At 40.0% G+C, this 25,731-nt stretch overlaps 1 protein-coding gene across 1 annotated transcript; it reads left to right on the forward strand.

Moving 5' to 3' along the window:
- The first annotated feature begins 6,225 nt into the window (after positions 1-6,225).
- Positions 6,226-25,444, forward strand: LOC114565413 (zonadhesin). The gene is given in 26 exon segments (XM_028593448.1): positions 6,226-6,539; positions 6,744-6,796; positions 6,933-7,001; positions 8,175-8,398; positions 8,496-8,571; positions 11,018-11,415; positions 12,043-12,607; positions 12,755-12,951; positions 13,052-13,441; positions 13,880-14,172; positions 14,444-14,709; positions 16,589-16,651; positions 16,963-17,100; positions 17,199-17,455; positions 17,543-17,627; positions 17,762-17,833; positions 18,004-18,138; positions 19,085-19,341; positions 19,497-19,581; positions 19,671-20,339; positions 20,573-20,781; positions 22,463-22,510; positions 22,513-22,621; positions 22,719-23,140; positions 24,436-24,565; positions 24,706-25,444. Coding segments are annotated over 26 exon segments (5,430 nt in total). The 5' UTR covers positions 6,226-6,462; the 3' UTR covers positions 24,849-25,444.
- Positions 25,445-25,731: the final 287 nt, after the last annotated feature.

Genomic DNA, 25,731 nt, shown 5'->3' on the forward strand with positions numbered 1-25,731 from the left:
GGAGAGGTGGCGGGTCGTGTGTCTGGCGGCTCTTTAAGTGGAGGATATTGAAGATATCTACCTATTCGGAACCATGATAACAGGTCTTTTGCTGATTGGCTTAGGCATTACCCTGGTTTATCGAGAAATTAAGAAGAAGACGGGAGCCAAACAAAGTACAAGGCTGCCCGTTATGGTCGAAGCTGTGGGCAGAGCTGTTGGAACTCAGATTTGGACTATGAACACCATGAACCACAACATGGATACCATCTTGAGGAAACTGACAGCTTTGGAAAGGCTGGACAACGTCTTGGGGAAATTTGATTGATTTGGAGACCAGAGTGGACATTTTAGAGAAGACGTGTGAAATTAAATGCTGCTACTCGCCCTAAAACAAAACAAATCCAATCTTATCTTTCGGCTCCCTGAACCAGCACTGGCCTTGGCCGAGGCCGGTGTTGAACAACACCTCCCCTAGGAGCACTGCAGCGAGGCACACTCTTGCGTTCCTTACCCAACTCCCACAGACACGTGCTGATTGTTGGCTCGGACTGGGTCCTGTTCAAGGTTGACTCCATGGCAACCGGCTGTGTACCGCTATGACAATCTTGCGGACTGAGACAACGAGATTACAGGGCCAGACGTAGTTTGACTACTCAGGCCTACACACACACACACAAAACCTTACACATATACAGATATGCAATCACCCCCCACACCCTGTCCCTCGCCTTCGCCGCTTTGTACCCCCAGTCAGGCGGGTGGGTCTGTGACCAGCGCCGAGAATGGCTGCTGGACCAGATGGCTGCTTGCCTGTGCTGGACTACCTCCACCCCAACACTCCCCTCCCCATTGCGAGTCTTGTGTGCTCTTGTACTGGTTATGTGCTTATGTTGCTGAGGTGTTTTTTTCCTGTTCCCACACTGTGCTCCTATCAGGGGCATAGTCTGGGAGTTGCCTTTTTCTCACCCCTCTCCTCATGGCATGCTGTATTTTTCTTCCTTAATACCCTGTCTTCCTGTCCTGTCTACCCCATTGTCATATTGTATGTTTGTATATGTATGGTCAGGTTGATGGCTAATTTCGCTGGTACTTGTGACTATGTGACAATAAAGGCTACTACTACTACATATATAAACTTTAGATTGCAAAAATAGGGCATCAACATAAAAGTTCCAATATTTCTGTTCAAACTTGAGAGACAAATGAGAGCCCATTTGTCTGGCCTCTTCCCCACTGGTTTCCATCTTTGATGGCCTTGACCCTACATTGAATCATTGGACATTGCCTCAGACAGCAAAAAGAAGATGCATTGTGATCCTAGTTAGCCCTCGTTTAATTCTCACATCTAAGGAACGGGAGCGAATATATGAATGAGAGCTCCAAAAAAGTAGAAGCGCTAAAGCTCTGACATGAGGAAGCGCTCGGCATCTGCCCTGTCTTATCCCGTGTCATCTATCAGACGGGACTCTGACCTGCTGAGGACATCTCTGGGGACTGCAGAGTGTGAAGACAAGCGAACTGGGAGGAAGATTTTCATATGCCATTGACTGGCCTATTCGTAGATGACAGGCTGCATTGTGGATTGATTTGTGTGTTTTTCAGCAGGGGTGACCTTTGGGTGCAAGTCTGGTATAAACTGAACTCTGACAAAAGATCGAAGAAATGCTTGAAGGGACAGGGTAGGAGACAGTTTTCCAAGATTAAGGGGCAAAGGTTTTCCAATGGAATAACAGACTTAGGGTCACGTGTCACACTTCCAAAGGCGCGGTTAGAAGCCAGACATCGTAGAGATGCGGGCATAATCATTGCAATATAGGGATTTCACTGCACATTTTTTGTCTCTCCTGAAAGAAATTTCTTGTGTTGCACTTGTTGACAGAAAAAGTTGTTTCCAACTGAAATTAAATTGCATGTTTTTGTGTCTCTTCTAAAGCATACAAATCTGCTCTGTAAATCCCTTGTCATATGTTCTCCTTTGAAAACGTATATGAAGAGTATTTGTCTACATAGATCGAGTCCTTATTTCGATACAGCTAATCAAATTTTTATCAGCTCTATCAAAAGCAGTATGTAAAAAAAGCAGCGTATAAAGCAGTGGTTGTTGTTCAAAGTCTGTAGCTCTTGTGTTGTGTAGCACACACAACACAAGAGCTACAGACTTTGAACAACAACCACATAAGCTTCCCTGCTAAAGTCTCCATCTTATCTAACATAAAGACATTGTCCGGCACCAAAACATTCACCGTAGAAAAGTGCTAACGTCAGTTTGCAGGCTAGATAGCTAATTAGCTGCTCAGCTGCAGCACATCCCTCTGCTTCGGTTTCACTCACCAGTGAGTCTGACTTAATGTCCCGCCCACCACAACACTATCTGACTATATCTTTTTACTGTGTATTATGTGGAAAGTTTCTAATGTATTAAATAATTGCTCAAAGCATTTAAGAAACGTTTTCTGTTAGTGTTTGAAACATTCCAAAACCTTAATTTTGATTTAAAGATTTTCATTTTCACTGTAAATGCATATTGGTTCCAAATATCGGTTATCAGTTTCATTAACCAGTATCAGTTGAACCCTAGTAAACGTAAAACTGATGCTGGTGTGGTGCTTACCACTGACGACAACCTGTCTGCTTCTGACATAGGCTACAGTGCAAGTTTAATTTGTCTCTCATTTCCTACGGTGTAACAGCGGCACTGCTAGCTGCTGTCAATCAATCACAGACAGGGACTCTCCCCTCCAGCTGAGGCTGAGATGAAAAGGGATGATGAAATTTCCCCAAAGACCTTCCTTCATCCTTTTAATAATAAAAACTAACTATAATATATTACTTATTTATTTTTTAAAACAGAGACATTATTTCTGACTAAAACAAGGAATTAGGAAAGCTGTTTGACCATCTGACAAGCACTTCTGTTGAAGCATACTGGCCCCTTAACTCCCACCCACTTACAATTTCACTGTATAGCTGTCCCCAAAGTAAAACTGCTCATGATAATCTTGTAGGTCCAAGTGGAAAATCCCAAGTGAGATTTTATGAATTGTTCATGTATCCACTCTTTAAAATATGTAACTTGACACTTGCTTATTCACTTTTTGTATTAGGCATTATGTAATGCTACACTTGCTCTCTTAAACAGAACACTCTGGAGAGGAGCAGGTCACTCTATATCTCCTTGAGATTTGTAAAAAATGTGTATTTTTACCTATAAAACAGTGGAGCTAGCAAAGAGGAGATTCAAAGAGCAAACATGTTTATTAAGGGTTAGTCATGGATCAGGACATCTGTAGTTCACAGTGATCCTTAAAGCCCACAGTATATTGCTTTGCACTTGGTCTTGGCCCCTTGTTGCTCTTTCTCCCACTTACTGTGGGCGAGGTTGATAATTAATGACCTTTTTATTTGTTGACTGAAGACATGCAGGAGGTGAAGTATGAGGACAAGTACAGATTTATGGGTTTATAGGTATGTAATTGAGCGGCATTTTCTGATTATGTCATCTTTCTTTTTTTAATTTACAGGGGTATATCGATAAGGTTATCATGTAGTTTATAATTGTATTTTACCCATTTTGGTGTGGCAGATCGGTTGCTACATTGGTGACTGTCTTGGTTACCAATAAGATGCATCATAATTGGCTTCCTCAGAGCTGGGTATGTATCTTGATAAAGTGACTTAAACACATTGGACCTCAAGGTGGGTCTTATCACAAGACAGACAACTCCGTTCCAGTAATTATCATGGCCGTCCTAAAATAGAAGCCTTTGATAAACATTATCAGGCTCAATTTTAGACTGCTCTTTTAATGGGGGGGGGGGGGGGCAGTAAGAGATGTTGGTTGGGCACAAAGGCCTAGTGTTAATGAGTATTCTTTAGGACTGTAAACTATAATGTGGACTCTTTTATGTGTTTTATCTAAAGCTTTGAACCATAGTAAATAACACATACCTTTGTTCATTTTACCCCCATCTCATAGGAGCAACATTTTATTCATGCCAAATTTATTAAATGCCAAAATTATATATCAATATCTATTCTTACAGGACATGGAAACTAGTTAAAAATGTGCCACCTGCCTTCATCCACTATAGTTTCCACGTCTACAAGGTATGCTTGTTTTTAGTTTTAGGTTTAGTGGTCATTACAGTTATAAAAGGTGACTATTACAAAAGGTGACTATGAACCGTGTAACGCTCACCGGGACACAAACTCTGATCGCCCAAATCTTCCTGAGTGAGAAAGAGAGAGCAAAGCACAGAGAGAGAACTCCCACCACTGGCCTACCGCAATCCTCGTTTGAGTCACTCAAAAAGCTAGCTAACACCCAACCAACGAGAACCGGCCCGCGGTAAACAAGTTTACTGGTCCGAAAAGTGCCAGCCGTCTCCATGTCATCCAGAGTGTGAGACTCTCAGGTATCTAAGGTGTGTGATGAATGAATGGCACAGGAAGTGAGTTACTTATAGATTGACCCATAAAGGTCTTTACAAAACAGGCACTGATATTTTCAGAGCTTTTAACATAAAAACATTAAAGCAATATCTAGTCAAAATCTGTATAAATACCCTCCAAGGCAGCAAATATGCTTGACTTTATTCAGTTAATGTGTTCACTCAGGTACTTTTTTTGTTTTTGCTATGCATATACTTGGGACAATGTCTAGTAAATTGGGAAATTGCGCACCCAAATAAACAAATGAATTACAGTGTAATGAACAGGCCCAGTTCTAAGCATGGGCACGTGAGCAATGTCCCCCTAAACGCTCCGTCAGCCCCACTATATTGTTACTAATGTTTTACTAATACCTGATTGGTTGGTTTGGCCCTATAAACCTGAGACACACGGAGATAAATCCTTCGTTATCGGTTAGAAATCAGGCTGGTGTCTTTTTACTGTATATTATATCTAAAGTTAAGATAGTTGCTGGATTTCCATCTCTTTGCCAACGTATGTGATATTGTGTAACTGATCCACAACAAAGACCTTCTTTTAGGTTGGACAGTTTAAAAGAGCTCTAATATTTGTTTTGGGCCACCCTCTCTATTGACACATACCAATAGGACTTCAGGAATGTCATAATGAGTGGATCAAACAGCACCTCCCATACAAAGTGTCTTTCTTATCACTCTTTTTCCAGCTGTTCTAACAGTGTGCTCTGCTCTCTAGCTGACATACACTAAATATACTCTAGCAGACCCTTTTTGAAGCCTGTTTATTATTTTACAACAATATTATCAGGTCACAATGTACGCATGCCTCGTTTTGTGCTTTTAAGTTTACTGTATGGATTGCATAAATTGACTCGGCTCATCTTTTTGTCTTATCTTTGCTAAGTGTGAAGGAGTAAGAGACTTATCTTTTTCTACCTTTTACTGCATGATTGTCTGAACAGAACATACTATCACATACCTTTGTGTAAAAAGTTACCTAAGTAATATCTCAAGACAAACATGTTTGAAGCTAATTCTTTAACAATAAACAGTGTTTTCGGTATCTGTTGGGCTATAATAGCAACTTATATGCAGGTACATTAAATATTATTTCTGTTTGAATAGTTACCCTCTTCTTATAATGAAATTGTGCTCTTGAACCACCAGTGTTTGATCAATAGCTTAGTCTACAGTAAGTGGGCACAATAGTATTGAAGAATCCATTGTAAGAACAGCAGAGGTGAGTTGCAACATTCCTGTTGTTTTTCTTATCATAAAATCAAAATTACATTTAATTCATAATCTATTACTAAACAGATTATATACGTGTATGTTTTGGTCTGTTATGGTCAAAATACAACACCATGTTTTTTCCGTCTTTCTACCTTTTAGTACCCTGTGTAATGTTTGAATAGTTGTAGATTGCAGACTTTATCTTAACCATTTGTCTTTTCATCCATCAAAACATTATCATTAACATGGCATTTTTATCCATCAAACCTTTATAGCAGTATAAGTATAACTCTTTCATAATAATGAGAAGTCCATGAAAGCCATTCAATTGCTTAGTCAGAAATGTATGTTTCTCATACATCACTTTATTACCAAATCATTTATTTTTTTTCAAGTATTTGTATATGTAGTAGTTTACGATGGTCTCAGTGCTTTTTACGACCTAGCAACACTAAACGCCAATCTTGCTTATCAATATTTACTGTAACTGTGATAGCTTTTAGAATATTTTTACGCCACAGACGCAGTCCAACCCCTTTCATGTCTTTTATGTCCACCAGTGCTCTTTCTCCACCCACTGCCGAGGTTACCTGGTTAGGTGGTGGGGCTATAAATGCTTTCAAACCCGCCGCTCTGTTCTGAGAACAACACAAGAGGGTTCACACCTCTGTGCTGGCAGCTAAAGGGTCACATAAGCTGCGTTTCCACAGAGAGGCTCCACAACAGCTACTGCTCATCATTCATTCTTCAACTCATCAAAGAGAGAGAGTATTAGCAACGGGAGAGCAAGTGAGAAGCTGCCGTTAAGGGATCAGCCATGCTTGGAAGCATCCACACAGATTTGGTGGTCACAGTGACTCTACTCTTTCTAACTCAGACATGGACTCAGTGCAGGTGGGTGTCAAGATAACTCAGCTTTTAACTATTAAATGTTAGCTGATGCGTTGTTTAAAATAGTATTTTACTGACTGTAATCATTTTATTAAGTGGAAAGTGAATGTTTTTGTATTTGTGTTAAAAGTTTTGTTTTTAAGTCAATCAGATATTTTGTTAATTTATGGCAAAAACAATTGAAAGGAATCTGTTTTCCTATTTCAGGGCTGAAAATGACTTTTCATTAGTTACTTTACCAGATTGGATGCCAAATTCAGGTATGATGTTTTACAATTACTAAGACTGGTAGATACTCCATTGGTCACAACCACAGGGTTTAAACAACTAGACAGAGATAATGTACATGCATACTCTACATAATACTATATTTCACCCCTTTCTTTTCTTTCATAGAATATGTTAAAAAGTGTTCCTACGACAGACACAGCAATCCGATTTGTGACTGGAACCAACGAAGAACAGGTACAGGTTATTACTGCAAAATAGCCCAGCAATGGATTTCATTAATTAAATCTAATGATGAAATTGAAAGCCATATGTATTTTTTTTTAAAAGGCATCAAGCCAGGTACAGTTTTGTTTAGTTAGAGTTTACTTTGACGCTATAGCCCCTTTCACACATGCACTGCAAACCTAAAGTTATCCAAATAAACATTACCCGGCAAAGCTGTATTTGAGAACACCAATGATTAAATCACTTGGATCTGATATCAACCGCTCCTTACACTGTCATCTCCCTAGTACTAAGTCCGTTTAATCTCTGATTAAGCCAAAAGTGTGATAATTCACTCAAGTGAGTGAGCGTGTTGATGAAGAAAACAAACATCCGAAGGTATAGAAGAAGGGGGGAGTTACATGAAGACAGCAATGAAAATGTCTAACTGGAGAGACAACAAGATTTGGGAACTTTTGTAGGTAAGGGCCGATACCAAAATCACCAAACAAATTCAAGAAACGGCAAGATACTCGGTTGTTTATGTCCAAATTACGAACGGCTCACGTGACGCGGTGAAATCAACATCATGTCAGGTCTGCTGCATGCTCTACCCAGTGCCACCCCTCGTATATATCAGACAATATATTTCCAGTTAGTGGAATAGCATCTGACACGGACAATCTCCTATTGTGTACAGTATCAGTGAAAGGGAAACTCCGAAAAATGGTGGGACCTGATTCCTTGGACATGCTGTAGTCCGGAGATCACATGTGAAAACGGATTAAGAGATAACATGCCTGATTATGAACACAGTTCAAACACACAGTCACAGTTCAAACACACAGTCAAAAGTAGAGGGCCTGCTCTTCAGGTTCAAATAAAGCACAAAACACTCTAAACTGCTATTTTTGCATTTAATGATAATTGCACAGCAAGATACGTACTTCTTGTTTTATTAAAATAACAAAGACGAGTGAATGGTTTGCTATTTCTGATGTGATTACAATTATGATAGCACTTAAAAATGTGTTACTGCATTTATATTGTGGGGTAAAAAAAGAATAGAGTGGTCATTGTCATCAAATTTGTACTTAAGAGATGTTACATTGAAACTACATGTATTTAAGAAATAGGTTTGCTCGCTTTTGATTATGTGGATGGAAACATATTACATTTTTTTGTTGTCCTTTTCACCTACAGACGATTTTGTAATGACCACTTTAGAAAGTGGTCCACTGGAGCTGGAGGGCAAGGCCTGTCTAGAGTTTTGGTACTTATCGCCGGTTGCGGCTAATGAGTCAGAACTTCGCATTCTGCTAAAAAGCAGCATTGGTCTGATGGAAATCAGGACCTTACCTGCCCTGCCCAGGGATTTTTGGAGACAAGTGTTCGTCCCCTTGAACATCATTGAACCAGGGACTCAGGTAAAATGGCATATAACCACATACCAATAATTAAACTGTATTGGGGAATCAAAATATCATAGTTTATTTTTAAATAAATGATGTGCGTTTATATCAGGTTGTTGTCGAAGCAGTGTCCAAGGAGGGAGGGCAGTTCATATTTAACCGGATAGGTGTAAGAAGAGGCTCATGTGGTAAATATTATTTTATACTCTTATATTTACTATATTAAAGCCTACTTTCGGTTCCTTCAATAAAAAAGGTTACACTTTATAATAAACATCACTAATAAATGGTAAATTGATAGTTATTTAAACTTAAGTTAATAGTTGTTACTGTTAAAAATAAAATTATCGATGATAAAATTATTTAATAATTATTGATGATGCTATAATTTACGTTATTTAACATTGTGTTACACACAACATAACATTTGATATATTATATTAAGTATTTGGTAATGATTACCAAATGATTTGTAAATCTTTAAGAAATTGTTAAAGATTTACATTATTTACAATATATTATTTGGGTGGCTGTTACAAAGTTGTAACCAGTGTTGTGTGTAACGTGTTGCAAAGTTACAAAGTAACGCGTTACAGTAACGGAACTACTTTTTCAGGTAAAAAGTAGTGTAACGCGCTACTACTGAAAATTTGGTAACAAAACATAATTCCTTATTCAATTCGGTGCAACGTTACATTTCCCAGGGACAGATTTGACAGCGACACTGCCTTCTCAGCCGCGCACTCACAAGCTCCACACGATACGTGACAGAGGCTGATAGCAGAGCAATCATGGCAAGCAAGAAGCAGCCAATGCTAACTTTTGAGAGCATTTTAAGCTTTGTGGCTATTAGTGGAGAGCTACGTGAGACATGCCACTACATCGCTGACAACTGGCAGTTAAATTGGCCATTCTACACACAGAACATGCCAGGCAGACACAAAGGTGACAACCTCACAAATGGATGCGATAGAGATGGCCTCATACATAGGCTACACGCAGCGGACTGCTGTGGAATTGTGTTGGTTGACACGCAAGGATTTCCAGAAAAGAGGGTGCATGTGTCTACGACAATGCACGGACCATCGTGGCTGCGCGACCGGTACAAGTCAATACAGACATCGCATACACAGATAAACTAACACTGTGTAACGCGAATGACCTGCCGATATGCTTTCAACCCGCGCTGGACTCGTTCATAATGAATCAGCCGTCACTCTGTGAGTAGAGAATCCAGTCTGCAGTGTAGTTCAGACACTTCGCTGATAAACCATAGATTGGCTTCATAGTCAAAGATAGTTTATGTCTCTGCCAGAGACGCCTGCTTTTAAAAGTAACGTAAAAGTAACGAGTAACGTAAAAGGTTACTTTCCATAGGAAAATAGTAATCGGACTACAGACTGTAGGTGGTGCCAGAGGAGTTGGATTTTTTTTTTATTACCTGCTTCATTTAGTTCTACTCGAACGTAGGGTCAGTTTCAGCAAATATTAGTCTAGGTAGTAAGTCTTACCTACTGCACCTTTAAAGGTGATTATATTCTGTAAAGCATCTATAAATATTCTTTAGATAGCATTTATCAGTGCAAAAATAATCAACAATCATCCCTTTTATATATCAGAAACAAAATATGCAATGGGGCCGAATTAATGTTGTTAGAAGCTTGCTTTATAAACCACTTATTAATTATTCCCTAATTGTTATAATCATTAGTTGCAACTTTATAGTAGCCATCCAAATAATGTAAAAAGATGTTCTGCAAAAGAAGTATTAACCATTCACAAAATATTACCCATCTATTTAATTTATACTAAAGACAAATTACTTTACATTAAATTACTTGTGACATACATTGCAACATTACTAATAATTAGTAAACATTATTAATCATCATGGTTTCTGAACAGTAAAATAACTATTAACTAACATAACTATCAATTTACTAGAGCTACAAAGATGAATCAATTAATCAATTAGTTGTCAACTTTCAAATTATTCAGCAACTATTTTGATAATCGGTTTGAATCTTATTAAATGTGAATATTTGAGTTTCTTCACTCCTCTATGACAGTATTATCTTGGGCTTTGAAAAACACTGATCAGCATTTTTCACCATTTCCTGACATTTTATACACCAAATTAATCGATTAATCACAACAACAAAAAAATGTATCAACTATGAAAATAACCGTCAGTTGCAGCCCTTCGATTTTCTATTAATGATGGTTTCTTATAAAGTGTTACCAAAAAGAAAAATCCTACTATATTCCGGTAAACGTAGTGATAACAATGTGTATTCAATAAACCCTTACTGTCTTAACACTTCTGTCAGATTACGGTCAGTGAAACTGAAAAAAATCCTATTTCACAACACCCTCCTTAAGCTTAAAGACATAAAACATATCCAAGTTATGTGTCAGAAGTTCATAATTTTAGTAAGGCAGTAAGAATGTTTTTCGTTCTTTTGATTGATGAAGTGTCACATACATGAATAATAAATTGGATAACTAAGATAATTAAAAAATAAGCCATGTAGTACTATACATAATAATTAACCAATGTTACTAATCAGTTATTCCTAGCCAGATGGTGTTGTGATTACAAAGTGATTGTTTACTCGGTCACATCCCCCACAGGACCCCAGTGTGAAATGAACACAGAGTTCTGGACAGATGAGTCCACCCGCTGTCGCTGTTCTGGTGGCCAGCTCGCCTGCTCTCCCTTTCAGTGCCCTAAGGGCCAAATCTGTGGTCCTCAAATAGGAAGCTCTAGTGGGATTTCCACCACCGGGACGTGCACTATACACCGTCACACAGAATGCAGCACTTTTGATGGGGTGCTGTTCCGCTTCATGGACCCTTGCACCTACATGCTGGCTAAGACCTGCTCACCCTCTGAGGCCCTGCCCATGTTCAGTGTGGAAGTGGTCAATAAGCAGAACAGGAACTCATCTCTGCCAACTGTTCAGAAGGTCACTGTGAACATGGGGAAGTTTAGGGTGTCCATGCTGAAAAGGCAAACACATCGGGTTGTGGTGAGTCACCTTAAAGTGGATAGAAATTTAGGAAGGCACATATGCTGTTATCGATTGCTGATGTTTGTAGCTTCTGCCAATATATGAACAAATCTCCCCAAAAGATAAAATGTCATGCTGCCTTACAAAGGGAGACCAGTTTCCTCTGATGTTTATAAAAATGTATTTCTGAGTCTAAACATCCAAATAAGACTTATTTAATGTTTTACAGCTTCTGTTTTAGAAATTAGAACCATGTGGCCAATAACTTTTTTATTAACAATTTTATTCTAATACTTTATTTACAGTCTACTCAGTTAAGCTGTTAATCTGTGTGACTTCACACATTTGAGCACAATATGAGTATTTTTAATTACTAAAGTAATGTCTGTACAAGTTCAGTTTTGTGGGACCTTGACATTATGCTGTAATGAGTGTTGAGCTAAGTAATGTACTAAATGGAGCATATCTGCAGCCCATTCTACTAATAAACTGATTTTATCGATAAGTGCAAAGTTTAGTGGCACAACGTCCTAGATTTATCTGCCTTATCAATTCCCAAAGAAATACCTCAAGAATGCCAAGAATTTTTATGCCAACTCTCAGATACAGCCGGTAAGGAAGTCTAAAACTTATACTGTTCTTCAGGTTAATGGGGTCTGGAAAAAGCTTCCACTGAGCCTCAGCAGAGGCACTATCAACATTAAGAGCAACCCAGCTGCTGTTGAACTGGAAACCAGTTTTGGTCTTTCTGTCTCATATGACAACTCTGGTGCTGTCCATGTCGCCCTGCCATCCACTTACTCTGATAAAGTCTGTGGCTTGTGTGGAAACTTCAACTACCTCAGTGGAGATGACTTCATAAAGCCTGATGGAACAAATGCCCAAGATGCTACAGCCTTGGCTGAGAGCTGGCAGACTGGGGAAACCAACTCCTCCTGTGAAACCATTCTAGTACCTCATCAGTGTGACCCACTGGAGGAGGCTGAGTATTCTAGTGAGCTGTACTGTGGAGGCCTCCTCTCTAGAACGGGGCCCTTCGCTGACTGCCTATCAGTTATTGGGGCAGAGAGCTACTTCAGGGACTGTGTGGTCGACATGTGCTCTACTCATGGTGACCCAGCTGTGTTTTGTAAGACCTTACAGGTCTACGCTGACATCTGCCAGGAGGCTGGAGTCGGCGTACCCATGTGGAGGAACTCTACATTCTGCCGTAGGTTGATTAATTGCATTCTGCTTTCATTTCTCTACCCCGTCATTTAAATATGGGACATGGTTGCAAATATTGACTGTAATAATACAATTACAGTTAAGTTCATGCCCTCTCTTCTTTCCTCTCACTCTCTTGCACCCCTCTCAGCCCTTCAGTGTGGTGAGAACCGCCACTATAACGCATGTGCTGATGGCTGTCCCGAAGTGTGCTCCAGTCTGGATATAGTTGGGTCCTGTGGAAGCTGTGAGGAAAGATGCGAGTGTGACTCTGGCTTTCAACTCAGTGGGGGGAAGTGTGTCCCAGCAGAGGACTGTGGGTGCTGGCATAATGGCAAACACTATGAGGTAAGTGACGTACATGTAGATGAACAGGGAACAATTTAATATTCCCCTTTTCACGTCCACAGTGCTGGAATGTATTGACACAACTCCCTTTTGCCTGCAGAAAGGAGCAACATTCTCAAAGGGAGAGTGTGAGCAGCAGTGTCAGTGCATGGGTAACAATGGCCTGGAGTGCACCACAATGCAATGCGCAGTCAATGAGGTTTGTAAGGTCAAGGATGGGGTCAAAGGCTGCTTCCCTTTCAAACCCGCCACCTGCAGCGTGTATGGTGATCCACACTATATCACCTTTGACGGGTGGGCATATGACTTTCAAGGTGGCTGCAGTTACACGCTGACTACCACGTGCGGAGGACAAAGCTCAGTCCAGTTCTCTGTGATTGGACACAACATCCTTCCTCCTCTTCAGAACTTCACCCGATCCAAGCTGGAAGCTGTGACTCTTCAGGTCGACGATCTACACCTCACCCTGAATCAGAGCGGAGAGGTCTATGTAAGCATGAAAACTCCCTGCCAAACAAACTCTTTTATAGCATGTACATGTAAAAGAGGTGGTTGCGCAAATGTGTTTCAGTCTCTGCAAATGTGTCTGGTGACCTACAAGTGGCCCATTTACTGGATTTGGAGTGTCATTGTCCTGTATTATCTAGTGTAATTTATTAATGACTGTGGTTAATGACTTTAGTACCAGCACACCCATGTTTATGGGATCAGTTATTACTCTGGGTCAGGTTATTAGGAGGAAGTACCGCATTTCTCATCTGAGGCTTACAAGAAAACAAATAGTAATAGCTGACCCAGTTCACTTTGCAGTAAAAAGCTAGTTGGTAGCTAATTGGTTGCACTAAAAAGTGCTATGTTTTATGTTTTAAAAAGTGCTATGTTTTATGTAAGACATTCTACATTAACTTATGGATTGTCCTCTGTTTAGGTGAATAACAGCCGTGTCTCGCTGCCCTATTCCACCAATGGTAAATACGGCTCAGTATGGGTCTACCTGAAGAAAAATTATATTATCTTGGAAACAACCTTTGGCCTCAGAATGATGATAGATGGACAGAACAGACTCTTCCTGAAGGTGGATGAGCTCTACAAGTATGAACTGTGTGGACTCTGTGGCACGTACTCAGAACGGCAGGATGATGAATTCATAACACCAGGAGGCCAAAACACTACGGAGTCATTTGAGTTTGGTAATAGCTGGAAGGTTCCAGGCAATAATGAGTAAGCCATTTTTCTATAAAAAGGTATCTGCACAAAATGGTAGTACAGTGTAAATGAATGTTATAACATTGTAATGCATCCAAAAGGAAGAAAAAACAACATTTTAACTGCAGGTGAAAAGAAAAGTTATTTTTTACCACTTTTTTTAGTATTTTTAAGTATTAATAAATACATTTACAAAAAAAACATTAATACATCTTATTAACCTAACCTTATTTTGATGTAGCACTATAAAGCCCAATGTCTAGAACGTTATTCACTTGTCCTCCAGGTGTATTTCCCATCCAAATAATCCCAGACTTTGTGATTATGATGAGGAGAATGTGGCCTACAAAGAGTGTGAGACACTACTAGGGGATGCCTTCAAGCCCTGCCATGAACCCATTCACCCAAGCAGCTACCTCAAAAGTTGTGTGTATGACTACTGTGCCACCAATGGTGACCAACACACCCTATGTGAATCTCTCGAGTCCTATGTAGCAGCATGCCAGCTTAAAGGAGTGGAGCTGCCCCAATGGCAGACAGACACAGCCTGTGGTGAGTGTGTGATGATGGTAGTGTGAATACTCTGTATGTGTAATGATATCTGGTTGTGACTAAATATAAAGTCTTTTTTAACAAAAAACTGTGGCGATCTATTAGCACTAAATATACGATAAAGACATTCTGTTACAGGTCTTGTATTTCTTAAGCCTGTTCTATGGTTCTGCGGAAGCTCCACGAAGAGCTTTCGGCGTAGCCTGTGTAAGTGGCCTGATGTTTATACTTGTGCGCTGGTGTATGCGTCGAGCCAGCGTGTGTGTGTGTGTGTGTGTGTGTGTGTGTGTGTGGTGAGTGGGTGATAGAGCGAGGGAGAAGTGAGAGAGTGACTGCGATTAGCTTCTGAGCGAGTACCGACTCTAGAGTCATAGTGAGAGAAACAAAGTGTCTCCCCTGAGCTTTCTGACCACGGTGGGAAATCTATAGCAGGAGAAGTTAACCCTCTCCTTGATTTCATGTTGTTTAAGGAGAAGGAGAACCAGAAAATGAGTCGGGGGAAATGCAAGCTATACCAAGCCACGGCCAAGTGACGTGGTCAAGTGACGTGGCCAAGCGACGTGGCCGAGCAACGTTGCTGCGACGTGTAGTTACATTTTTCGAGAGGTGCGCGTCAGGCTATGGCGTAGGGTCTGGCGTAGACGCAGAGGGGTCTGCGGGGGTACGCCGTCGATTCAACGCAGAAGCATAAAACAGCCTTTACCTATTAATTATTTTTTAGGCTTCAAAACACTCTGCTTCTGCTTTTTTATTTTGTTTCGATTATGGCACAGGGCTGGCCCATTGCATGAGCAAACTAGCCAACTGCCTAGAGCCCTGCCTGAGTCAGTCTTTTTTTTTTTTTTTTCCTCTCTCTTTGTTTTGTCATTGACAGTGTTGGTCATTTTACTTTAAAAAAGTAATTAGTTACAGTTACAAATTACTTCTCCCAAAAGGTAACTAAGTTAGTAACTCAGTTACTGAGTTAGTGAGTTAGTGAGTTAACTCAGTTACCATATTGTAATAGTAATTAGTTACTCAGCAAAGTAACTGACGTTATTATTTATGTTCTATAACGATATTACGTTCTATAACATCTTTAACGTCAAAGAGAAGAAAAATCGAGCGTTGCTTATTTTAACAGAGTGGCTCCGTCTCCTTCACGCTAGCTGCATTTGGGCTTGGGGTTGGGTTAGCAGCAGCAACAAGGGTCGTGTTAGCATGTGTTGATGCGCGGTGCTTCATAAGATTCGAGTTGCTTGAGGCAGACATGGATAAAGTCTTTTTTCCTGGGCATAGCGTGCATGTTACATAAACATTCTTGCTTTTAATTTCAATGAGCGAGAAGTAGTGCCGGTACTTCCAGTTCGAGAACGCTACCTTGAATTTCCCTGGCTCGTCGCCATTGTCGCTGTCTTGTGTTTAGTGGTAGTCAGAGCGTGCAGTGAGACAGCGTGAGCAGGGCATCCGCCCGCCCAGCCAATCATCATCGCATTTGCAACGGTGTCATCATCCCCACCCCTGCTCTCTCCAGGCAGCTGATGTGTAGCCAAAGCCTGACACCTCGCGCTTCATTCAACCAAATTGTAGTAACGCGCCACTTTACATTCTCAGTAATGATAACGGCGTTGCAACGATGGGAAAAGTAATTAATTAGACTACTCCGTTACTGAAAAAATAACGCCATTAGTAACGCCGTTATACTTAAACACCGTTACTCCCAACACTGATCATTGATATAAGCAAAGTTGGAAAAAGTAGGTGGTTAAGATTGTGGAGGGGCTTGCTTAATGCAAAATATTTCTTAGGGCACCAAAAAGGCTAAGGTAGTAAACTAATTTCCTTTTTTTGTTTTTGTTTGTTTGTTTGGCTTTTTGTTTTGTTGTTGTCCCTGTTTCAGCTGACCCCACAACCACTGCAACTGCATCTCCAACTCCTACCTCTCCAACACCAGATCAGACTCGTAAGAGCATTCAGGGTTGGGAAGGTTTATTTGTTACTGGTTTAGATAATCAGTGGCATAATATCCAATTTATAATTAGTATTTCAAAAACCATTTCACCGAAACCAAGTAACATTTTAACTATGCTTGCTTTTAAATGCTGTACAGAAGTTTAATGTATAAATGCATTGAATACATTTGAATGACCCTGGTGAAATTATCTGGATGAAATAATACTTTTTGTGGATATATTGTTTTGTACTGTAATAATCCTACACATAATTAGCTCATAATACTTATCATTTGCATTGTGTTTGTATGGTTTTTCATAGTCTGTCCCATAAACTGTGACTTCGAAAAAAGTCTGTGTGGGTGGGAACAGCTCATACAGGACAGTTTTGATTGGACAAGACATTCAGGACCCACCCCATCAAGCCTAACTGGCCCAAACCAAGATCACACCACTGGAGGTAAAACCCATAATCGGGACAAACTATCACATCTATTGTGTTGCTGCATTGGTAATTCATTATTCATGCTTATTGTGCTACTTTTAACGTTTCTCTAGCTGGTTTCTACATGTATATTGAGGGAAATGGTGTAACCCATGGAGATTCAGCTCGTTTGTGGAGCTCAACATGCCATTATAACGGCCCACTTTGCCTGCACTTCTGGTACCATATGTATGGTTCCGCCACAGCCATGGCCCTTAATATCTACCTGACCAAAGGCAATAATGTTGTCAAGCTCTGGTCCATGATGAACAACCAAGGACCAGCCTGGCATCTAGGAAATGTTGACATCAGAGTGTCTGGTCCATTCCAAGTAAGTCACCATATACATACAATATATGGGCCTAAAAGATGATCTTATTTTATATAGTGAAACATATTTTGCAATTATCTCTTTCAGATCATAGTGGAGGGAATTCGAGGCTCAGATGCTTTATCAGACGTGGCCATTGATGACATTTCCATCAACTTTGGCTCATGTTTAGGTGACATTCATCTCTAACTAAATATTCTAAATTTGATTGAAAAATATATGTAATCTAATGGTGAAAATAAATTAATATCTCAAATTATTACCATATCAGATATCTCATGGTTTAAATAAAATCACTTCCTTCAGGTAGCTTCCCTGGCCTGATTATTGGAACTGAACTTCCTTTAACAACTGCGGAGGTCTTCCCCTCACACCCAGGTAAGTGCACAGGAAGCTATATTTTATGGGTCACTTGCTTCTGCATCAGAAAGCTGAAGTGTGGTTACAAATGATACATTTATGTATAGTGAAAATCCAATTTTGATTAGTACCTGAAGTTACAGATTGTCTAAATTTTATTTTTATTTTTTTTCAATTTTATTTTTTAGTCTGCAATATAGACTGTAGCTTCAACAGCAACCTTTGTAGCTGGAATCAGATGATCACAGATGCTTTTGACTGGACATGGCAAAGTGGTTCCACCCCAACCCTGATGACTGGGCCCTCTGCTGACCACACTGGGGGTAATATACTATTTCTCTATGTAATATTATGAATTGTGACAGATACAGTAATAGACAACTAGACTGGGTAAACCCAGCCCGATCTGCTGGCGATTTGATTTTGCCCTGCAGCTCAGGCTGGAAACCTCTACATTTATCTATCCTGCTTCCGTTACAAATCTGCAGGAACCAATCACAAACTGGCTTATCCACCTGGCGCGCTATTGGCGGGTTTAACACAATGACGATAGAGACGACAAGCAGCCTTTTTTTTTTACATTCAACATGGTGGCAACCGAAGCGCAGCAACCCATTGATGCCGCTGTCGCTGCTGTTTTAAAAGATTTCAAAGGCAAGTTTTCTCTGAAAATGGAACAGAAACTTGCCCTGGAACAATTCCTACAAAAGAAGGATGCGTTTGCCTTACTACCGACCGGCTTTGGCTCTGCAAAGTACGTCACCCGGATCGTTGGTCTGATTGGTTGAAGGACTATCCAATTGCGTACAGAGTCATTTGAACTATGCCCGTTGATCACGCCTCTTGTGCAGTAGAAAATACAGAGAAGACTCCCAAGACTAATGTTCAATCTTAAAAGATTGAGATTGATCTGGTGATAGCCAGACTAATATACAACAGTACAAAGAACACTCTTTGCCAGTTTGACATCTTCCACAATCATACTTCCAACTATGAAAAAAAACCTCATTGTTGATTGTTAAAGTAGTACTTCCTTGTCAAACCAGAATACTGTCTGGTTAAGAGTTCCTGATGTATAGTATTTCCTGATGTATAGTATTTCATCAAGAAAATATATCTTTCCTTAAGCATCCTGAGGCAGTGTCAGTAGAGCTGCTGCTTATGAATAAAGACATGTCTTGAACTTAAAGAGGTTTTCTTAGTATACAGTATTCAAGAAAATGTTATATTGTGTGCTTCAACTTACCTAACTCTCATGTCCTTAACCAGATGGCCACTATCTTTACATCGAAGCCAACAGTGCGTCACATGGAGACACGGCTCGTCTCATCAGCTCTGAGTGTTCTGAATCTGGTCCACAGTGTCTGCAGTTCTGGTACCATATGTATGGCTCAGCAGATACAATGGGCCTCCATGTCTACTTGTTACAAGATAGAAAGGCTGACGCTGTTTGGTGGAAGCGAAATGACCAAGGAAATATGTGGCACATGGCTCAGGTGGACATCACAACAACTGGAGCTTTCCAGGTGAGAGGTTTATTCCTAACCTGTCTGATGTTAGAAACTTGCAGAGCTAAACACTCATAGCGTACTACATGCAATAATAAATGAGGGCAATTGGACTTAATGAATGTGCATGCTATAACAGGATTACTATTCTTAACCGGGGCACTTCATTTTAGATCATATTTGAGGGGCGAAGAGGTTCCAACGATCAGTCGGATGTTGCCATGGATGATGTATCACTTCATCGTGGGCACTGCACAGGTAATTCTGTCCTCTTACTAACATTCAATTTAATTCACACACACCGTAACTGAAACTGAGACTAACTTGAATGTGAAATGTATTTACAGACCAAACTAGACCAACAACCCCTGCTCCCACAACCTTCAATCCAGTTGCAACAGCAGATCCAGAGCTTCCTCCAGTGAACAGCTCAACTACTACACAACCACAAACATCTACTTCATCAAAACCCCAGCCACCATCAACAACTATTTTTACAACAACGGCCGCCACAACAACAGCAGCCACGACTGATTGTGATACACAAACCCCTACAAAGCCAGCAACAACCGTAACCCCAAAAACCTCAAATCCTGATGTCCCAACAACAAGACCACAGCTACCAATAACATCAACACCAATAACAACAACCACAACTGGACCCCAAACTACAGCTAGACCCCACCCACCAACAACAGAGCACCCAGGAGTTGAAACTTCAGAGCAACCAGAACCTGAAATTACAGAAAAACCTCCAACAACAGCAAGACCAGAGCAACCAGCTACATCAACTAATGAACCCCAAACCACAGCTAGACCCCAACCCCAAACAACAGAAGATCATGAACCTACAGCTGGATCACAAGCACCAACAGCTACACCAGAATCTCCGACAACAGCTACACCACAACAATCAACAACAGCTACACCACAACCTCCGACAACAGCTACACCACAACCTCCAACGACAGATGGACCACTACCTACAACAACCAATAAACCACATCTGACAACAGGTAGACCTCAGCCTACAACTACAGCTACACCACAATCTACAACAACAGCTAGACCACAAACACTAACTGCACCTGTTAAAAGTTTGCATTTCTCTATATAAAAAACAAACATGGACTGGGTTTCCCATAATGAATACTTTACACCTCACATGTTAGGCATCAGTGGCAAAACTCACCTGTAAGATAAGATCGGTTTATGACTAACTCTGTTTCTACAACTCTTGTCTTTCCAGCACACCCTTGCCCAGAGAACAGTCATTACACTACTTGTATCCCTGGTTGCAGTCCAACCTGTACATACCTGAATGGTCCACCCCGCTGCAGTGACAATAATCGTTGCGTGCAGGGGTGTGTATGTAATGAAGGCTTTGTGCGGAAATGGAGGGTTTGTGTGCCTATCCAACAATGTGGATGTATGGACAGGAACGGCACTAAACATAAGGTGAGTGACAAAAAAACTCTTCATCAATGGCACAAGTCATATACAGCGTGAAATACTTTGGTCTACTTTCTGAAAGACCACAGACCAGGGGTCTCATTTATAAACTGTGCATAGGATTCTTACTAAAAGTGTACGTACAGCAAAAAAAAAAAAAAAAATCAGATTTATAAGCTGCTACAGCTTGTAAGCAATGTTCCCTTTTTAAATCACAGATTACCCACAAGTGTACATCCGTGAATCAGCCTCTTATCCCGCCCTGTACATGCCCATTTTTAACCACTAATAGTCAATGCAAAGCAATATAATTTTGGCCTGTTATCGCACAGTGTAGGGAAACCTGATCTACAGACTACCTACTGTATATTAATAATATTGTCGAAAACGGCAGGCATTACCGCCCTCAGGGACGGCTGCGATATACCAGACCCAAATGATAAGATTTAACAGAACTATATATTATATATATTATTATATATATATATTAAGATTATAATAATATTTATATAAAACACTTATCTGCCATTTCCCTCTGGAAACATTGATTGTCCCCAGAGTGGCGAGGACCTGTATTTGGACCAGGATGGCACGGTTCCAACGTGTTGCCCTCTTTACTGGACCCAATTCAGAACATAGATCCAAGAGCACGGCTTTAGGGAATCTAAATGAGCATTTTAGCCAGTCATCATGGTCTCTGAACTTTCTTCAGAATCATTCAGTCGGGCAATCTCTTCCTCATGCACTCCTAAAGTGGACAATGTGACAGTGAGACAGCACCGAATATTAAGAACAAATTTTGATGGGTGCCCGGATAGCTCAATTGGTAGAGGGGGCGCCCATATATATATATATATATATATATATATATATATACATAAAAAGGGTTTACTCCTTGACACAGCGGGCCAGGGTACAACTCTGACCTGTGGCCCTTTGCTGCATGTCATCCCCCCTCTCTCTCCCCTTTTAATGTCTTCAGCTGTACTGTCAAATAAAGGCCTAAAAAAGCCCCCAAAAAAGAAGAAAAAAAAGAACGAATTTTGATCTAAGATCTGACTTGGATTTTAAAAGTCAAGTCAAGTCAGCTTTATTGTCAGATGTGCTATACATGCATGACATACGGCAAAAATTAAATTTCAGTTCTCTCGGACCCACGGTGCAAAATGCAATAAAAAAAATAATAATAAGTTATCTATAAATAAAAAAGACAGAAGAAACAATCAACAATAGGTGTTTATGGAACAATTATCACTCAGTAAAAGCGCAAACAGCACTGCTGGATGTAATCTTCATGATAATGTGGATGATTGGGATGGAGTGAATTTACGTGTGTGAGGCATCAATACTTGAAAATATTATGAGTAACCATTCTTCCCACATTTACTTTCTGCAGTCTGACTTCCGTTCACCACCTCACCATCTGCGTCGCCAATTCCCATCGTCTCCAAAATGTGCATACGCATGGGTCAGAGTTTGCGTGGAGGACTGCGCATTCTCCAGTATAGTTTGTTTTTTATAAATCACAACCTTTGCGTGGGAAGTGGCGCACGCACATTTTAGGCCCCATTTTGTGCATACGCCACCTTTATAAATGAGACCCCAGACCATTATTGCAAAAATGGTGCATGTGGAAATTTGATGTCCTAGCAGTATGATGACTCTCTATTTTTTTTTTTTTTGTCAGTTTAATGAAGTGTGGTACACCAATCACTGCAGTCAGAAATGTAAATGTGAAAAAAAAAAAAAGGCCTCGGGGAGATTAAATGCCAGGACAAAGATGAGTGCGATGGAAATGCTGTCTGCCTTCAAAATACGGAGGGCGATTATTACTGCAAGTCTACAGGTGATGTAAATGTCAACATTTAACTCTGTGATGCATCTAAACCTTGTTAGATCTTGTTCACTCATTTATAAATTGCTCTACACTTGTTGCTACACAGGCTTCAGTGAGTGCAGAATCAATGGAGACCCTGAGTACCGAACCTTTGATAAAATGAAGCATGGCTTTAAGGGTGAGCGGTCATATGTGCTGGTCCGGACCAACAACTTGCCAAATAACCATCCACACGTTTACATCGAGGGCAACAATACCATAAATGATGGCGAAGAAAGTCTTTATCATGGTGACAGTAGCAGCGAGGAAGACCACAGTCACAGAATCAGGGATGAAGATGATGATGATGATGATGATGATGAAGACTATAATGAAGAAGATGAAGATGACAACAACTATGATGACGACATTGAAGAGCAGGAGGAATATCCCAGACTACAAGTGTTTAAGAAATCCCACAGATTACAAGAGCTTAAAATCATAGTGTATAATCACACTGTGGAGTTCAAGAAGAACCGGAGGCTGGTCGTAAGTATCAAGGGCACACACAACAACACACTGCTTCCATCTCATTTTCATGTGGCTCCTTTTCAGCTGACACAGTATTTTGTTCATGGGATAATGTCATCATATTTTGCCCACCCTCAGACATTTGGGAAAGCGATGTGCGAAATAACCAGTGTTCCTTTATATTTTCTCTGTGAGGTGTTACTACAGCAGTGAGGCAAATGATCTGTGTCAAATAATGCTCTGTTTTACAGTATGTTATTTTCCTATTGGCACTTTACACGTGTGTATGAGAGCGAAAGCAAGAGAAAGAAAATATATTTTTTTTTAAAGTCAGTCAATATTATGTGTGTATCCTCTCAGATTCTCTAAGGAGTCTAAGCCACGTCACTTTAAGATGTCCTGCACACAGAATATTGTATGTAATATCAAAAGAACAACACTAGTACCAAAGCTTAGGCATATATTAAAGCAGTAACACATTTTTGAAATTGGTATAGCTTATCTTTTCTAAATGTTTCATACAATTATGAATTATTTGTTCAAAGAATAATCCATAAAACAAAACTGACCAAGGTCAGTTACTTGTAAAAAAAAAAAAAGTGAAAATGTTTTAAATACCACTCGACCACACAGAATTTTAAGTAAAATACTCAAGCTAGACTGAGAGTCTACAGCCATGCTTGTGGCCTTGTGAGGTTGCACTTACAGTGGACCTTGGAGCTAAATGCTAACGTCAGCATGCTAACATGCTCACAACAATATTGCCCACATGCTGATAACGAGAAGGTATAATGTTAACCATGTTCCCCATCTTATCATGCAAATGAACACTCTACACAAAGAACAGCTGAGGCTGATTCAAATGCCATTAGTTTTGCAGGTATTTGGTCAGAATTGACCAATTACATTGTTTTACCCAATGAGAGGAGTATGTTGAAAAGTGATGACCAAAGCTATTATAATTCATCCTGACAGATATATAAATGTCTCTACCAGCTATAATGGCAATTAATCTCATAGTTTTGGAGACATTTAACTATAAGTAAAGAAATGCAACCTCTTGGAGGCGCTAGAGAAAAACTCAGGGGATCACCAAAGTCAGTAACATTCAACTTGTGTGGACCATGAATGTCTGTAGCAAATTTCATGGCAATCCATCCAATAGTTGTCGACATATTTCAGTCTGAACAGCCATCCCAAGAGTGCACGTGGTAGCATGGCTAAAAATGCCTCTTGTGTGACTTCCTGCACACAACATATATAATCAAGAAAGCATACTAGATTAACACATCCCCCTGTTGGTCTCCCTCCAGGTGGATGGAAGGAGAACTAATACTCCGGCCTCACCGACTGCTGGTCTAAACATCTTGGAGCATTCCTCTCGCATCTACCTTAAGACCGACTTTGGCCTCTCAGTGGAGTTTGACGGACACAGCAGAGCAGGTAACTAATCCTCACCTCATTAAACAAGTCTTTTATCACAATTTATCATACCAGCCCATGTGAATAATTAAGTTAATTTGTCTGGGGGAGAGTTATACGCTGAATTAAGTAACACTGTGTTGTTGGTGTTGTTTCTGCAGGGATCATTCTACCACGCATATATAAAAGGAAGGTGGGGGGTCTGTGTGGGAACTTTGATGGTTACAGACACAATGACCGGATGAAACCAGATGGTACCAGAGCCCGGAGTGTTCAAGAGTTTGGAGAGAGCTGGAGAGTGTGAATATCAGATGGATGTAAAGATGAGACATGGCACTTAAAAATAACCTGTGGACATTTTGACCATTAGTAGAAACATCACTGTGGCAGTTTACAAGAAAACTCCACACTGATTATATATATCACCTATAAAATAAGAACAGACAAAAATAATGCAGATTTAATTTTTTTCCTTAGACAAGGTATCCTCTCCTAAACCTAAGCTACCAAACATGACTTGGCATAAACATAATCAGTAGCAAATAAAGCTTTCTGGGAGTTTCATGAATCTGCTACTATTTTTAAGAAATCTCTAACATCGTAACTTTCTCAAAAAATATTTGTACTATATATCAAGATTTACTTTTTTGTTTCATTGCTAACAGCATACTTTTTATTTCAAGGTGATATTATTACAGATGTGCATATACTGTATGGGAAATTATGATTATGCAGGACGACAAATGGATTATTCATCACTGTCGATACTGTTGGAAATAAAAAAATGGTTATACAAAATGTTTCTTGCACTTGTCATGTGTATTTGAAAGCCAGTGCGTTAGTAGGTTTTCTACTGAATCTTCAGTTCATTGTTCTAATAAACATGCACTGTGGATACACCTTTGTCGCCATCAGTCTAATCATTCCAGTCTCAAGTGTAGATAACTGCATTCTTGACATATCTACAGTCTGACTGTGTTCTAATTATTACACAAAAGAAAATGTTACAGAACTTCTGTAACATGATATTATTCTGTAAGACAAGGTAATTGTTTTTTTTCCTGGCAGACAATAGTACTATTCTCATCAGCAGTGTTCCTGTATAAAAAAAAGCCTTTGCAACACTCAGCAGCCACACAGAGTCATGGATCGGTTTACATTGTACTTCTCTCTCCTGTTGGCGTTCC

Source organism: Perca flavescens, chromosome 12 (genome assembly GCF_004354835.1).
Source record: "Perca flavescens isolate YP-PL-M2 chromosome 12, PFLA_1.0, whole genome shotgun sequence".
Taxonomy (NCBI): domain Eukaryota; kingdom Metazoa; phylum Chordata; class Actinopteri; order Perciformes; family Percidae; genus Perca; species Perca flavescens.